Source organism: Leucoraja erinacea, chromosome 14 (assembly GCF_028641065.1).
Source record: "Leucoraja erinacea ecotype New England chromosome 14, Leri_hhj_1, whole genome shotgun sequence".
Classification (NCBI taxonomy): Eukaryota; Metazoa; Chordata; class Chondrichthyes; order Rajiformes; family Rajidae; genus Leucoraja; species Leucoraja erinaceus.
Genome location: NC_073390.1, coordinates 27,708,756 through 27,726,666, shown reverse-complemented (window position 1 = coordinate 27,726,666; position 17,911 = coordinate 27,708,756). Strand labels below are relative to the sequence as shown.

The following is a 17,911-nucleotide window of genomic DNA, read 5'->3' as shown; positions in this document are numbered from 1 at the left end:
TAACCTTGCATTTGCATCTTGCTGCTTTGTTTATGTTTCAGATCGGGAACCCTCTTCAGGGTCTGAAGAAGGGTGGTGACCCGAAACGTAACCTATCCATGTTCTTAGTGAATCCGTCAGAATTACGAGCGCTGGTTGAGAAGATCTTCTTTCGCTCATTCTTGTCCACTAGACAGGATATAGTGCCTCGTTTCAAGGAGTAGAGCACAAACTCCAGGCTTTGCTGCATTGTTAGAGCTGCTGAGACTTTAAAGCAAATATACTGTGACATTATTCCAAAGAAGAGCAGAAATTTCATTAACACATTTTGGAAAATACTTAGCACTCACCCAGCAGAGTTAAAAATAAAACCTTGCAGATGCCAGATATCGGAAATAAAAGCATAGCATGCCAGATGCACTTAGCAGGCCATCTGTGGAGACTTTCACCTGTTGATTATTTTCAGCATTTTTAGCTTTCAGTTCAATGTTAAGTAGCAGATGATCTGGTACTCCTCATACCTCTGTTTAGTTTGGAGTGCTTCTCCGTTATGAATGGCATTCATTGACACTAATCTTTATTATCTTTTGATCGTAGTGGTTTCGTAGTGCAGTTATCAAAGACAATGCAATGCCAGAAGGATTAATGACGCTGCTGTTTTCCAATATTGATCCTATTTATGAATTTCATCGAGGATTTCTGAAGGAGATTGAACAGAGGCTGGCTCTTTGGTGAGTTCTCTTTGTCCTTGTGTGACCAAATTCCTGACTGCTGGAGAATAACCATATCACAGAACTGTTAGGATAGTCCCACAAATACTTGCCTTAGATCTGTCCCAGTACTTCATTTAATGACCTCGGACATTGTGCATGGGCATAGCTTTCACATTAAGATCATGGCTAGAGGATGAAGTGTTTACAAAGGAATCACCAACAGATTTTATGGATGAGAACTACAAACCAGCCTGAAGTAGGTGCTGTTTCACTCGATCAGAGATACTCAACATTGGCATGTCTTTGGTTTCCTGGAAGTCATTTGGGCTTTGGTCCTTTTGATTTTCTCCCTTCACTTTACAATAGATTAAACTAATTTCAAACTATGAGGAATAGAGTAAAGTAGAGTATTTTTAATTTAGGAGTATTTTAGGAATGAAGAACGGCATGCTGTGAATATTCCTAGAGTTGAGATGCTAATCAGATGAAAATGTAATATGCAACAAGATAAATTGCTGAACAACTTAAAAAAAACACCAAAATGGTTTACATCAAAGCTCTGGTGTCCTGTTTGATCCTGAAGTGTAGCGGAAGATTAAAAATAAAGGAATAAAACAGAAAATGCTGAAAATATACAGCAAGTCAGGCAGAGAGGAACAGAATTTGTGTCTCAGGATGATGACCATCAATTGGAGCAAGGAATTGTTAGAACTCTAACATATTTTATGTTGTAGAGACAGGAGAGAGGCTGGTAGAACACAGGAATCGTTTGTGATGGGGTGGAAACTATGAGAGACTGTATGGCATCAGGGATGATGGTGCTGGCTGGGAAAGGTTTATTAATGACGGATGACGCGTTGGAGGAGGAGACAAATGAAGATAGGAGCGAGAGAACAATGCTGGAATTGTGAGACACATGGCAGAGCAGTTGCTAAACTTTCTTGGTGTTTAAGTTGAAGAGAGGAGAGGAGTGTCCATGCCCATACACATTAACACTTGGACAGTCAGGCATGGGTTGATAAATAACAAGTAACACTCGCTGTACAAAAGTGCCAGGCAATGCCCATCTCCAACAACAGTGTGTCTAACCACCTACCTGTGACATTCATGACTGAGTCCTCCACTGTCAACATTCTGGAGAGTGACAATTAATCAGAGGCTCAACTGGACCAGCCACATAAATACTGTGGCTGAGAGGTTAGGAGTATTCTGTGATTAGCGACTTGCCTCCTGACAATCAAACTCCTTTCCACCATCTACCAGGCACATTGGTGTGATGGAGTACTTGCCTCTGGCCTGGATATCAAAGTTCCAACAGCACTCAAGAAGTTTGAAACCATCCAGGACAAAACCCACTCCCCCATCCTCCATATACAAAATTCACATTAATTACTCTTAACCTGCTACCTGCTAAACCTGTGATCACTACCCTGAGTACCAGGGGAACAGGCTCATTGGAGCACCCCTTCCTAATGATCACTCTCTCCAACTTGGATTTCTAGGGAGATTATTTCATGTCCGATTGTGTTAAGAAGTTATTTTGGGGAAGCTGTTCTCAGATTTTTCTTGCCGACATGTTTGGCTCATTCCACATCTGTTTTAGTTTAGCTATTCTGTAGCACTGCTATCCTTGCCTCTCTAGGATAGTCTTTCAGTTGCTGAACAATGCCAACATCTTGCAATTGTCCTTATTGTGCACTCCGCTGACATGGAAATTTATACAGTTTGAAGTAATTTAACATTCCTTTACTGTTTAATTCTGGGAACAAACTCCCCATAAAAAGGTTCCTGCTTGATGAGCTCTGCCTCTGTCTCTGAAGCTCACTGTGTTTGTTTGGATCCCAGGGAAGGACGGTCCAACGCTCATGTTAAGGGAGATTATCAGAGAATTGGTGACATCATGCTTCGAAATATGTGTAGTCTTAAGGTAAGGTTCAATAACACTATGTAATGAAAGTCTCTTGAGATTCCATAGATTAGTTTAATGTTTTTATTAATGTCTGCGTTGGTTGTCTTGTGTTTGCTTATCACATGATAAGTGCATGGTATTTGGACTGAATACATACGTATTGTCATGTCTAATATCATCCTCTGGATGACCAGGCCATAGTGATGAAGTTTGCAACTTGTACAACCTTAATTCCAAGATGATCGCCACCCACTTGTCCATTCACATTGATCTGGAACCTAGCCTAACAAGTCCACGGTTATCTAAAAAATTATTTGTCTTTGCTATCAATCGACTAATAGAATAAGACAAAAATAAAATACTGGAAATATTCAACAGATCGGGTGGTATCTGTGGAGCGAAAGGCAGATTTTACATTTTGTACATATACTTTTTATCAATACATAATAATGAAATATACCTCTTATGTGTCCCAGTAATGTGTGAATCCGTGTGTCCGAGTGTTGGTGATGTGAGAGTCGGTGTATCCCAGTGATGTGTGAGTCTGCGTGTCCCAGTGATGTGTGAGTCCATGTGTCTCGGTGAGGTGTGAGTCCATGTGTCCCAGTGCTGGTGTTTTGTGAGTGTGTGAATCCCAGTGCTGGTCATAGAGTCATACAGCACAGAAACAGGCCCTCTGACCCAACTCATTCATTCTGACCAAGATGCTCCACCTTAGCTTGTCCCATTTGCCTGCATTGGTTGCGATGAATCCTTGTGTCCCTTTGTTTTTGCTGTATTTGTGTGCATCTAGTAACTTGTGAGGGCTTGTGTGAAATTTAAGTTCTACAGTACTGGTGTTAATGGGATTGTTTGATTTACACTTTCCAACATGTGAATCGGGTCATGTTTTTAATTAGGGGAATACTTTGTTTTTCATTGCAACTTTGTTCGAAAATGGTGACAATCATTTCAAATGTAATGCGCTGGAAGGATCCCTTCATGTTTCCTCCTCTCAATGTTCAGCCTTGTTAATATTGATTTCAGTTTCTTGCCAGGATAAGTCTACCCTGCACCCAGCTTTGTTGGTACTATCCTGTACTGTGGGCAGTCGTTGGCAAAGCTGGGCGTAGGCTGGAGTTTCAGTCTTGACTCGCAACACTGCCACTCATTCCTCCTCCTCCTAAAGCCACTATTGCATGATAGATGACCATTTCAGGTGGCCATTTTCATGCAGGTGCCATGGTTCTCTTCTTCTTGCAAATGAAACAAATAAACCAAAGGAATAGTTAGATCTCAAGCTGGGTGTTGAGCAGTCAGGTTGTTATCTCTGTGTCGATGTCTGCCAGGCCCTGAGCTCCATTTGGTGAGTGGTAGAGCGTGCACCCAGAAATGACATGGTTGGCTGTCTGTTGTTTTCATGCAGGTGTCCATGCTTATTGAAGATCTTGGTGTCAGAGGTTATGGGAAGAAGGCAGGAGAATGGGGTTAGGAGAGAGAGATAGATCAGCCATGATTGAATGGCGGAGTAGTCTTGATGGGCCGAATGGCCTAATTCTGCTCCTATCACCTATGATCTTCTGAACTTGCCTGCCATCCAGATGCAAGTTGCCTGCAGTCATCACTCGAATCCCGCCAGGTGCAGTGACACTGGCCAACCTCCCTGTACCAATCCTGTTTCAGGCAGTAATGATTTACAGGAATTGATCAGTCCCCATGGCACTGAAGGATCCAGTGTTCCTTGTTTGTGTTTCAGTGTCTGATTGAACAATGAAATTCACTGAACAGAAAGAAGAGCTGTGGAAATCAATCTTACTGTATTCATCATCATGATTGTCAAAGATTTAAGCTCTTTTTACCATTAGTCTCCAGTGGATGTTTCTGACGGCATTTCACAGCTAATAATAAACACACTTTGTAAACATTCATGTGCTTAACTTCAGGAATTCACCAGCTGCCTGAAGAAACATGATCAGGTTCTCACGGAACTGGAGAAATGCACTAAACGGTCAAAGAAGCTGGAGGGCGTTTACAAAGAGTTTGAGTTACAGAAGGTTTGTTACCTTCCTCTAAACACATTCCTGCTGAAACCAATTCAGAGGCTGATGCACTACAAGCTCATCTTGGAGAGACTCTGCAATCACTATCAGCCCGACCATCGAGACTATGGAGACTGCAGTGGTCAGTATCAGTACATTGTAAGATATTGGTATAATAATGTCACACATATCCAGATACGGTGGGGAAGTTTATTTTGTGAGATATCCAGGCAAATCTATTCTTACCATATATGAATATAACAGGTAGTGCAAAGAGAGAAAGGAAATAGAGTCTGAAGAAGGGTCTCGACCCGAAACGTCACACAATCCTTCGCTCTGGAGATGCTGCCTGTCCCGCTGAGTTACTCCAATATTTTGTGTTTACCTTCGTGCAGAATATAATGTAACAGTTACACAGAAAGTGCAGATTTTACAAAAAGTGCAAGAGCTGAAACAAGGTAGATTGGAAGATTGGGAATATATCCTTAATGTATGAGTCGTTCAAGAGCCTCATAATAGCGGGGAAGAGGTTTTTCTTGAATCTGGTGGTATGCGCATTCAAGAAACAAATGTCTTCTGCCTGACAGGGGAGTAGAGAAGAGAGAATGACAGAGTATACATTTTCCTTAATAATGTTGGCTTTCTTGAGGTAGTATGAACAATCTGTGCAGAGATTGCAAGTGGTTGTTTCTGATGCACCCAACGCAGCTCTTGCCCATTCTCCTGTACAGTGGTTATCTATGCATTAAAAGTCATACATGTTTCTTGCCCAGTCACCCAAGTGTAAAGGAACCTCGATTTGGTACAAAGTTGGCAATTTTTTGTAGCCCAGTGGTTGTTTCTATAGTTTGTTTTGTTGAAGAAGGTTCTGACCAATGTATTTGGGATACAGACACAACCAGATCAGAGGAACTCCTCAGAACAGCTGAACGTTTGTGATCCATCAACGTGATTTTGCTTTCATACAAATAATAAAAACCATTCCAACATTTGTGTATAAACATGTAGTTGCAGTGACTCCATCTAGAGAGGTTCCCGGTCCACTCACTGTCTGCTGCAGTCAGTTGCGGCACATTTGATTACTTGGTTCAGTAAACTGCTTGTGTTGCTGTTTCACGTGCACTACTTCTGATTTTCTCCTGCAGATGCACTAAAGGAGGTACGAGAGATGAGTGCTCAGCTGCACAGCAGTTTAGTCCGACTGGAGAATTTTCAGAAGCTTACAGAACTGCAACGGGACCTTATTGGCATTGACAACCTGATTCTGCCAGGAAGGGTAAGTTCAGGCAAGATAGAATACTTGCCTTCCCTTTTTCAAGTTGAATTAATTTTCATTTGCACTAGTATGATGAAGTGCAGGTACAATGAAAATCTTGCTTGCAGCAGCATCACATGCACATAGATACTGACAACACAAAACCATAAATTAGTTTAGATTAGGTTAGTTTATTATTATTGTCACATGACCAAGGTATAGTAAAAAGCTTTTTTGTTGTGTGCTATCCAGACAGCAAAAAGACTATATATGATTACAATCAAGCCGTCCACAGTGTCCAGATGCAGGATAAAGGGAATAACTTTTAGTGCAAGATAAAGTCCAGTAATGCCTGATTAAATATTATCCAAGGGTCTCCAATGAGGTAGATGGAAGTTCAGGACCGCAATCTAGTTGATGATAGGATAGTTCAGTTGCCTGATAACCGATGGGTAGAAACCGTCCCTTAATCTGGAAGTATGCATTTTCACACTTCTGTACCTCTTGCTGATGGGAGAGGGGAGTAGAGGGAGTGATCGGGGTGAGACTTGTCCTTGATTATGCTGGTGGCCTTGCCGTGGGCAAGTGTAGATGGAGTCAATGGAAGAGAGTTTGGTTTGGATGATGATCTAGGCTGTTCCCAAACCATGTTGTGATGCATCCCAATAAAATACCTCCAATGACGCATTTGTAAACATTGGTGAGAATTGTTGGGGACATGCCGAACTTTCTAAGGAAATAGAGGCATTGGTGTGCTTTCTTGGCCATTATTCAAAGTTGCGGGTCCAGGACAATTTGCGAGTGATATTTTTACTCCTAAGAACTTGATCCTTTCAACCATCTCTACTTTGGCACCGTCAATGTATACCAGGGTATTTATGCTGCTTCACTTCCTGAAGTTGATCACAATCTCCTTTGTCTTGCTGACATTGAGGGAAAGGTTGTCGTCTTGACACCAGGTTACGAGGTTCTCAGTCTCTTTCCTGCACCCTGTCTTGTCATTGTTTGATATCTGGCCCACTCGATGGTGTTGTCTGTGAATTGTAAATTGAGCTCGGTTTATAATTGGCTGCACAAACATTTGAATATAAGGAGTAAAGAAGGGGGCTGCGACCCGAGTAAAGGAAATTATACATAAATTACACAAATTCTGCAAGACAGTTAAGAATAGACTGGAAAAAATGAGACATTAGTGCAAAAATACACAATTAGAAAATAAATTTTTAGTAGCACAAGAGTGTTCCAATACCAGGGTAGATTTTGGTTGTATGGGTACTGATACAAGGCACAAATTGAAACCAAGAAGTTTTCTCTTGGTGCAACTGGCATTGAAGTTCTTTTTGTGTTATTGCTCCACACTTTGGAAGGAAGAGATAAGCAGCAGGACATTTGCTTGCCACAGTCATTGGTGAATGACACACTTTAAAGCCTGAGCTGTACAGCACAGAAACAGGCCCTTCAGCCCTCTTGTTCATGCCAACCAAGGTGGCATGTTAGGATAGTCCCAATTGCCTGCATTTGGCTCATGCCCTTCTAAACCATTCGTATTGATTTCTGACCAAATGTTTTTTTTTAAGTTGTAATTGTATCTGCTTCTATTAGCTTTCTCTGGCAGCTTGTTCTAGATACAGACTACCCTTTGAGTGAAAAAGTTTTCTGAGGTCCTTCTTAAATCTCTCCCCTCTCACCCTTAGCCTTAGCCCTCTAGTTTTGTAATTCTTTACCCTGGGGAAAAGGCTGAATGCTCACCTGATCCATGCCCCTCATAGTCATATAGTCTTACAGAGTGCAAACAGGCCCTTTGGCCCAACTTGCCCACATCGGCCAACTAGTCCCGTCTGCACTGGTCCCACCTTCCTGCATTTGGCCCATACCCCACTAAACCTGCAAACCTATCCTATCCATCCATATCGCTCTAAACCTGTCCTATTCATGATCTTATACACCTCAATAATAGTTACCAATGCTCTAATGAAAAAAGTATCCAAGCTCAATGGCGACCCAGTTAAATGCTTCACCTGATGGATGGCACCTCTAACAGTGCAGCACTCCCTCAATCCTGAAAAATTCTCAAACCTGAAGTTGGAACCTCCGAAAGCCAGGTGACACAAAGGCAATGTGCCTTGTCAAACTGAGATCCTTAGCTCTTCAAAATGTTCTCATGTGAATGATACAGGAGGTGACTCAAGCTCATCTGTGAAGCCTGTCTGCCATTAGCCCAATGAATAATGCACAGTCGGTGATCTAGTTATATATTGATGTTCTTTTGTTCCCTCAGGACTTTATTCGGGAAGGCTGCCTCTATAAACTTACAAGAAAAGGGCTTCAGCAGAGGATGTTTTTCCTGGTAAGTGCTGACATAATTCTGATTCTTACTCTAAAGATGATTCTTGGGTTCCTCATGGGGCAGGGCCGCTCACATTTCTTGTAAATTCTTTCCCATCTGATACCCATCCAGTTCCCTTTGAAGTGGCTGAGGTTTAAGGGTCTGTCTCACTTGGGTATCATTTGCGCTTCATTTATGCGACATCTTAAAAATTAGTTGGAGTGTCGTGATGCGCGCATGGCGCGTGGAGAGGCATGGTGGCATATGCAGTGATGCGCGGTAATGCGCGGCGCCCCAGGATTTTGTAGTGCTCAAAATCCTCGCGCGCCACCTGCATGAGGTACAGTGAAATTTGATTTACCATACAGTCATACCAAAAAAGCAACAAGATACAAAACTACATAAAGATTAAACATAAACAGCCACCACAGCGGCGTGTGAGAATCCCTAGGGTGCACAGCATAAGCGGAGACCCACAGCCATCAGTCCAATGACCGGGCCACACGCACGCTCCTTCATCGTGATGTGACCAGAGTTGTACCGACCGCTGTCACTCTCTCTGCAGTCCCTGTCCGCCCAAACAGTCAGAAAGCCGTCCACACTCTCACCAGACTCCAAGATAACTTTTACCTTCTTCTTCCTTTCCTCCCGTGGTTGGAGTGATCGAAACATCCACAGTCGGGGCGATCGAAGCTCCCGCAGTCGGCGATCAAAGCCCCCGCAAAGGGGCGATCGAGGCTCCTGCGATCGGGGCGGTTGGAGCTCCCGCAGTTGATCCCTAACAAAGTGACCGCCAGCTCCACGATGTTAAAGCTGCAGTGCGGACGGAGATACGATATAGAAAAAGTCGCATTTTTGTTGATGGAAGAGAAAAAAAAAATCCGTCCCCCACCCCTCCTCACCCCACACCCCCCACATAATACAAAAACTAAAGATACACTGAAACATACAAATAAAACGGACTAAAAACACCAAAAGAAGAAAGGGACGAGACAGGCTGTTGGCGAGGCTGCCACTTACGGCGCCAACCGGTGAACAGGCTATAATCCCCTGAGTTCTCTTACCATCTTGCCCATTCAAAATTTCAATTAATTTTATTTGGTGAAGACTGAAATAAAGTATGCATAAAGTATTCATTTTGCCTGAAGAATAATTTTGGATTTTCTTTATTACATTTTTAATCTCTCTTTCCCACCTATATTTTAGAAATGTGTCTGTTATTTAAAGTACCAAAACAGGCAGTGCTCCAAACAGCCATCCTGATGAAAAGATCAATATCATTCCATCCTGATTGAAATAGAATCAGTCATCGCTATTGGTTTTACTTTTGATATTGTATTTTCTCAACTCTGATGAAGGGTCTCTGACCCGAAGTGTGAACAGTTTCTCTATCCATAGATTCGGAGTATTTCCAGCATTTTTCTAATTTTATTTCAGATCTCTAGCATCTATGATGGTTGGATTGTATTTTCCTGTTTTATTGTTTTTTGAATGTTTCATTTGATTATGTCTTTTAATTTGGTGCTTAAACTAGTTTGCTACTTGATACATTGTTGTTTCAGTAAATGAAGAATCACTCACTCAGCTTTACATCTTTTCCAGTTTTCTGACATGCTGTTGTACACAAGCAAAGGAGTAACGAACAGCAACCAGTTTAAAGTACATGGCCAGCTACCATTGTATGGAATGATTGTAAGTACTCAGAGAGGAAGATTTGTAGTGGTTTAGTTGCATGAATGGCTCTGTTAATCTAGTTCAACAATCTGAGGTCTCTAACTCTTGACGGACGGGATTTGTCTATCTTCCTTTCATGTCCATATTGTATTATCCATCTATGTCTATCTAATGACCTTTATTTTATTCATGTGCAATGTTTGACAAAGTTTTGTGTTTCTAGAAACCAGTGAGGTTGTAAAGTGTAGGAAACGGGGGGGCTCAGAATACAAATCTGAGAAGCACTAGGGTCAGAGTGAAGGAAATTCCACTCAACTCTGGTCTGCCAGTCTTGATGTTCAAAAGCCAGTTGCAGATGGAAGCTAAAGTCTAGACGTCTAGAGATGAATTTGTTTGGTGTTATGGAGCTGAAGGCCGAGTGGCAGTCAATGAATAGCAACCTGATGTAGATGTTCTTGATGTCAAGGTGATCCTGAGCTGAATGTCGTGCAAGGGGATTACACCATGTCCAAAGGAGGGGAATAGGTACATTTTTACTGTATACAAATTGAAGGGAGTCTAAATTGTCTTCGAAATTAGAGCTGATGTAGGCCATTACTAGTCTTTCAAAGCATTTCATTGTGGTTGATATTACAACTACTGCGTTGTAGTCATTGAGATGGGTCATTTTACATTTCTTGTGAGCCCATGGTGCAGTTGTGTTTTGTCCTGATGCATTTCTCTGGGTAAATGCAACTGGGTCAGATGCCATGAACATGAATGCTCCATCAAAATGGTGTCAAAGTGCTTCACCCATATCTGCCGTCATAGTTCCCTACCTCCCAGTTCAGACCCAACCCAGACAATAGATACCGACTGGCCATCTGCCGCCATACACGGCAGTTCTCCTTCCGTGCACCAGTCACTCATTGGCCATGTTCTGGGCTGATTGCATATTGCTGGAAAATCTATGGAATGGGGAATGGACAATTTAAATGAGTCAGAATGAAAGCTAGCAGTAAGAGTGATGTAGGCAGGTTGAGCTATGAATGCATGGGGAGATGTGGACCTGGGTTTGTCTGAGATGTTAGCTACACCTCTATTTGCAGGAAGCACTTTTGCAGACTTGCCTCAAAAACACGAGGGGGCAGTAGAGTTCAGGTATTAATTGAAACTTGCGTCCCTTTCTTCCAATGTGAATAGTATAGATGGGCAAAAAGACAGGTTTGTACGTGGTAGGTCAATGGGCTCCATTCTGTGCTGTACATCTCTGTGGCTCCACTATTGCTAGTAGGATCACCAGGTTGAAGATAATTTGGTTCATCTTTAGCGCAAGCGTTCATTTGCAGGGATTAATTGCGCCATAACTTTCTCATGATGATACACATTATATATATATTTTTTTCTCCATTTCCACTTATGCCAGCTGATAGTGCTGGATCCACCGGTGAGTATGTATGTGAACATATTCTCTGTACATTGAAATTCTTTGCTTCCTACAGCAGCAATAAAATTGGAAAATTAACCCTAGCTTAGTGTAATTGCTGCATATAGTTAGAACATTGTGTCAGGTGAACATAGATTTAGAAGCTCCTTGCATATATTGTGAATTAAAGATATGGATATAGTTAATTACTTTTTTGCCCTTGTGTTCTTAATAGTGCTGTGTGCTTTTGTTGTGAAATATTTCCTGATTACCTCATTGCTGCCTTTTGACCCCTATTTGACCGGAAAGCACGCAACAAGAAGTTTTTCCACTGTACTTTGGAACATGTGACCACAGGAAGCTAAACTAAACTAAATTAAATTATTTCTGCTGCAAACCTTCCCACTTAAGCTCTCTTGCACTCAGACCTATTGATTAGTTTCTTGCTCCTGTATAATTTTCTTGCTGAATTGGGTTCAGCTTTCATCTGCTTGTCCTTTATGCTCCTGAAACGATCTTCATCTTCTTCCTAGGCCCAGTGAATGATTCATGACTTAGCTGTCTATCCAGTCCACTATTATAACCCCTAGCTTCCAACTCGTTAAAAAATTAATTACGTTGGTGGCTGAGTATTGCAATTGGAACATAGGAGCCTGGGGAGGTCATTAGGTCTGAGATCTTCTCTTGCCATTGTATCTGTATCGTAACTTTCATCTACTTGCTTAGTTCCTCTTTGCTTAGTTCACTTCTGAAAATTAAAAAAAAAACATCCAATTCTGCAAATCTAAAATAAACCAAAAATTACTAGAAACACTCAGTAGGTGAGGCTGCATCTGGGAAGAAAAAGAGTGTTTCAGATCAAAGATGTTAGATCAGTTTATCTCCAAATGCTTTAAAGTGAGTACAGAAGATGGACACAAAATGCTGGAGTAACTCAGTAGCTCAGGCAGCATCTCTGGAGAAAATGAATGTGACGTTTTGGGTCAGAACCCTTCTTCAGACTTTTCAGAGTTAGTACACTAGCAAGTCAGAAGAGTTTAAATTTGTTAAGTGGGGATTCATACTTGTATGTGAACCTTTTCTATCGTCGCCATATGAAGGGGTTAAAATGGCCACAGAGCTCCAAAAGCAGTCTACCTAGAGATCAGTATAGTATTAAAATGATGTTTTTTTTAAAATTGCTTTATTAATATAATTAATACTCTGTTAGTTTTAGCCGCATTTATTCTATCGTGGTGATGTGCAGCTTGCACCGTAAAGCTCTCTTCCTCCCAATTTCTACCACTTTGACCATGAAATTGATATGGGTATAGAGTTGGCTATGCCAGCATGGTACAAATATGGTGAATCTGTAATGTGCTCTTTCCAAGGGCAATATATCTTTTTGGATATGTAGTCACCAGAAATGAATGCAGTATGCTTGAATCTTTTATGCATTGCAGTACTTTATACAAAATACTTTTATCTGCTAGCTTTCCAAAGAGAAAGACTAACTTTATTTTAGAGTTTTTTTACACCTATTAGTGATTTATTTATATCGATCTTCATTCCTATTTCCATACTCTCGTTCCCCTTAAAATCAGGGATTTTGCCATGTAGAAAATAATTTTATTTTTCATTCTAGAGTTCACAGTGGATGACTAAACTTTCCATTTTGCTCCATATATTTATTTCATTCAACGGTTACTTTCACCTTTCTGCTCCGGCCTGTATTGTTTAACGTGCTACCTGTTGTGCTCATCCTTCAAGTTCAAGGATGACCATGTAGTCAGTCACTGGTTGGTTTGATTTCTGTGATCAAGTTAATTAATGTTTCACACCTGCTTGTGACATACTGAGCAAGAGGTGCCAGTTGAAGTTGCATCATTAAACTATCGACTCAGTACACTGACTCATTTTGCCTCAACAAATGCTGCCTCTCTTCAGCTGTTCGTTTTATAGCTATTAATAGCGAGCTGGTATTGCAACAGTTACCCTACCCTGTGCAGTTTCTTGTTCTAGAATCATTTCTAATGCCTTCTTGAAGTACATATAAACAAAGTATTGTTTTACCCTATGCTGTACCTCTTCAAAGAATTTTCAACCAGATTTGTTGGACGTGAGTCATTCTTGCAAAACTATACTGCCTTTCGCTGATTAGTCCATATTTGTGGACGTGACCTAAATTCCGCAACCATTTTCCCCACAACTGAGTAATAGACGTGTACGTTCCTGGTTTCTCACCCTTGGTAAATAAGAGTGACATGGTAATTTTTATTATCTCCTGAAGTCTGAATGAAGGGAGTTGTGGAAGATCACATTTTTTTGCTGGTTCCTTTACCACCTGTGGTTCCCTAGATAAAAAAAACATTGGGTCTGGCAGATTATCTTCAGTTTCATCTTTTAAATTATCTTATTTTATTGCATATTAGATCCACTAGATTCATCCACTAGCTCCCTCTCTCCCCTTTATCTTTCCCCCTTTCTCTCTCCCCCTTTCTCTCTCCCCCTTTCTCTCTCCCCCCTTTCTCTCTCCCCCCTTTCTCTTTTCTTTCTCTCTCCCCCCTTTCTCTCTCCCCCCTTTCTCTCCCCCCCTTTCTCTCTCCCCTTTCTCTCTCGCCTCTTTCTCTCTCCCCCTTTTCTCTCTCCCCTCCTTTCTCCCCCTCCTTCTCTCTCCCCTTTCTCTCTCCCCCCTTTCTCTCTCCCCCTCCCTCTCTCTACCCTCCCTCTATCATCCCTCTCCCCCACCCTCTCCCCCTCTCCCCCACTCCCTCTACCTTTCCCTCTCCCCATTTCCTCTGCCCCCTCCCTTCCTCTCCCTCTCTTCTCTCCCCCCTCTCTCTATCTCTATCTCTCTCTCTCCCTACTCTTTCTATAAATTGGAGAAACTACACTTTTATCTTGTGTAAGCCTATGTTAATTTTCATCTATTTCTCAACGTTATTGATGACCACATAACTTGAATGTTCTCTGAATCTGTTTCAATACTTCGTACGTATCTTGATTGCGATTGTTGTAGTTTCAGGATATGGTTTAAATGTACTGTTGCTCTTTATCTTGGTAGATTGAGGAAAGTGAGAATGAATGGGCTGTTGCACATTGTTTCACCATATACTCTGCCCAGAAGACTATCGTTGTAGCAGCAAGGTTTGTTTCTCACTTATTTAGCTTGAATGATTTTGGAATGCCTTTACTTGTCTTGTTTTGGATATGCTTTCACAATTGCCTTCCTCAGCTTCTCCTTGTAGGACATGGAAGAGAATGGACCAGTACTGGCGAGGGGGTCAGGGACGAAGGAGAATCCACAGTAATGATCTACAGATGAACCTAAGGAATAGTGACAGGACTCAGGTTAATAATGGGGGAAGACCAACCCCAAGATATTGACTTAATGTTGAAGATTTTCAAAGGTTATAAGAGAAATACCACAGTCTCTCTCTTGGGTTGTGTAAACTTAAGGTTTGAAGGTAGAGCTATTTCAGGGTTTCCCCTCAATGTTTTCCCTCACTTAAGGTGAAATTAATTTTGTATTTTATTTTGATGATGGCACTAATGAGAAATAAATAGATGAGATTACATATTGGCATCTTGACAATCACCATGTGACACTTACTGTATATTTATGTGTTAATGTATAATGTGCGAGTCCTCTTGTTGGACAGTCCCTCAAGATCCAGGACAACTCTGTTCTGTTTTGTGTGCTGAGCTGAGTGATGAGACGGGTTGGGAACCACAGATTCTTCCATGGAAGGTGGCTTACAGTGGCTTACAGGTGGACTGACTGCCAGTTTCTTTCTGATGCTTCTGTGTACTCCCAGTGCCTGGCCTTGTTCCAAATCTTTCCTTTCCTCTTTGGGCCAGATATTCCTGGAAGCTAGTGGGGATGTTGCATTTCTTCAAGGAGACCTTTGAGATACTTTCTTATTCCTCTGCCTGACTGGTAATCTCTTCCAGTGGCAGAGCTCGGATTAGACTCTATATTTGGGGGAGCGTAAGAAAAATGAACAACATGACACACCCAATTAGGGCTCATCGCTTGGGATTTAGGCCTGGGAGAGATCACTGATATTGGTTTGCTCAGTATTCCCATGAATTTACAGGAAGCCGGCATTGGCTATAGCCCGTTCAGTGCCTTGAGATGCCGGCTGCAAGATGTCCAGGTTTCCGAAGCATATGGGAGAGCAGGGAACACGTTTTGTGCCGGGCCTGACATCTTCATTTCCAAAAACCATTTTCCTTAGTTAACCAAAGACTCTGCTGGTGCGTTGAAGATGGATTTCATTGTTGATGCCTGCCTTTACTGAGAGACCGCTCCCAAGATAGGGCTGTGATCCCCATTTACCTGGATTTGTCAATGTTCTTGATTGTCAGAAGGTTGTCTGATGCAGCAGGGTCAGGTTGATAGATGACCTTGGCTTTGTGGTCATTGAATGCAAGGCCCATCCTCTCAGATGCATCAGTGAAATTGTTAACACTGGTTTAGAGCTTGATCTCTAGCGATCGCAAACACATGCATTGTCAACAGCTTAGGGGATGACCAGTGCATTTGTCATCAATCCCGTCATAGCACAGCTGATATGGACATTTTGTCGACCCTTATTTGGATAGGTATTAGTGCTTGGAATTGGGATGGGGACGTGATATTTTATGCTTGTCACTCTGACAATAAATCTTCTGGAAAGGAGGCAAGTGTACTGCAATTCTGCTGCTGCTGTTCAGGTGACCTTTGTTCTGGCATGTAGTCAATATAGGTGGACTGACTTCTGAAAATTCTGAAGATTTGTTTCACTCACACCGAATGTTTATTGGGAATGAGATGCAGCATTGGGGTGAGAAAAATTAAGTTACAAAACAACATTTAGCAAAGGAAAAACACAGCATTATAGGCAAATTATGGCAGAGTCCAACAGAAAACTAAACCGCATATGATGGACGAAGAGGTTCTTGGGTTCTTCGGAGCTGTAAAAGCTACTCTGCAAACACACAAGGTTTTACCCCACTGAGAGCCGAGACGGGGTGAATTAATCAAGGACGGAGGCATTCATGACTGAGTCCATTCTCCAGGACCATCCCTAACCAGAAACCTTGGATGAACCAGGATCAAACTACTGAGGACCACATCTGTGACATTCAAGTCAGACAAAACAGGGTCAAATAAGAAGTCGAGGTATGATCTCCAGAATGCCATCTAGAATGTGACGAGATACTTTAAGTTGAATCTGGAAGCTCAGTCGGAAGCTTGACAACTGTGGCAAGGCTTGTGCACCATCACTTCCTACGAGATGAAACTAAGGAGCTCAAGTGACAGCAAAGCACCAAGTCAAGTTTTATTCGTCACGTGCACATAAAGTGCAAGTGAAATGAATTTGCCAGCAGCGGTACAATAAAAAAAGAACATACAATACACAATAACAATTTACACAAACATCCACCACAGCATTCATCACTATGGTGGAAGGCACAAAAATTGGCCAGTCCTCTTGCGTTTTCCCTCGTGGTCGGGACCTCAACCCTCCTCAGTCGCCGCTGCGGGCGTCCAGATGTTCAGACACGGTCAGTCCAGATAATTCCTGAATCAGTGCTTCCCCACCGGAGACTGCTGCATCAACTTGGTGTTAACCCCTTCATATGGCGACGATGGAAAAGGTTCACATACAAGTATGAATCCCCACTTCCCCACCGGAGACTGCTGCATCAAGACTGCTGCATCAAGTTCCCGCCGCGCCGCAGCCAGAAGCACCGCAGCCCGCGGTAGAAGTTGGCCACAGGCCGCCAGTCGGAGCTTCTCCTCCCGGGTCCCCGACGAGGGATCCTAGGCCCAGGATGCCGTCAGCTGGAGCTCTGCAGACCGCGGACCAAGAAGGCAGCTAATATCAGTATAGACCCATGTTCTCATCTTGCAGCTGCCATCAGGAAGAAGGAACAGGAGCCTGAGAACCGTGGCCTCCAGCTTCAGCAACAGCTTCTTCCCATCAGCTCTCGAACCACCCAATATTACCCTAAGCACAGCCCTACTTCAATACCGACCTACTCTGGACTTTTTACTACTAAGGTTGTGTTACGTTTTTAGGCTTGCACTATTATGGTCTGGTTTACCTGGTGTAACTGGTAATTTATTGTGTATTTGTTGTACTGTTGCTTTTAATATATCTGTAAAGTTGCATCAAATAAGAATCACATTGTTCCAGTTCTGATGTACAAGATAACCCCTCTTGCTATCTTGAGAGACTTGACTATCTCACAGCAGCATATTTGAGCCAGGCCTGCTACCGCTCCTAACCAACAAGATGCTGAGTGAGCCGTATCCCAACCAAAAAAACAGCATGATCTCGGGGGTAGACCTTCGATTTGTCTACCTTTGATTTTTCCAGCATCTGCAGTTCTTTCTTAAGCATGATCTCAGGGGTAGTGATATTCCGCTGAAATTCTAAACCTCATTGCTGGCATTGAGGAAGAGTAATTCTCAGATTCTGTAATCTCAAAGAAAGGAGATATCCGGCTGTGGAAACATGGTTGTCTCTGGATGTTCGGCTACCAATCTCATGGTTTGCCTTCAATCCCTCTATGATTGTTTTTGTGCATTCAGTATTTCAATATATGCTATGAATTTGAACCTTATTTATTTCATGATCACAGAGATCAGAACAGGCAGA

General features: G+C 42.2%; 1 protein-coding gene across 5 annotated transcripts in view; it reads left to right on the top strand.

The window, feature by feature from the left end:
• The window catches only part of farp2 (FERM, RhoGEF and pleckstrin domain protein 2), a 144,433-nt gene that overhangs the window by 108,155 nt on the left and 18,367 nt on the right, over nucleotides 1-17,911 (top strand). For all 5 annotated transcript variants that reach the window (XR_008724562.1, XM_055645928.1, XM_055645924.1 and 2 more), the window contains exons 16-22: nucleotides 577-710; nucleotides 2,538-2,619; nucleotides 4,524-4,761; nucleotides 5,765-5,895; nucleotides 8,153-8,221; nucleotides 9,803-9,892; nucleotides 14,323-14,405. Coding sequence is in view for 4 of the 5 variants with exons in the window: in XM_055645928.1 (XP_055501903.1) it covers nucleotides 577-710; nucleotides 2,538-2,619; nucleotides 4,524-4,761; nucleotides 5,765-5,895; nucleotides 8,153-8,221; nucleotides 9,803-9,892; nucleotides 14,323-14,405 (827 nt within the window). In the remaining variant the exon portion in view is untranslated. The remainder of the gene's footprint in view (nucleotides 1-576; nucleotides 711-2,537; nucleotides 2,620-4,523; nucleotides 4,762-5,764; nucleotides 5,896-8,152; nucleotides 8,222-9,802; nucleotides 9,893-14,322; nucleotides 14,406-17,911) is intronic.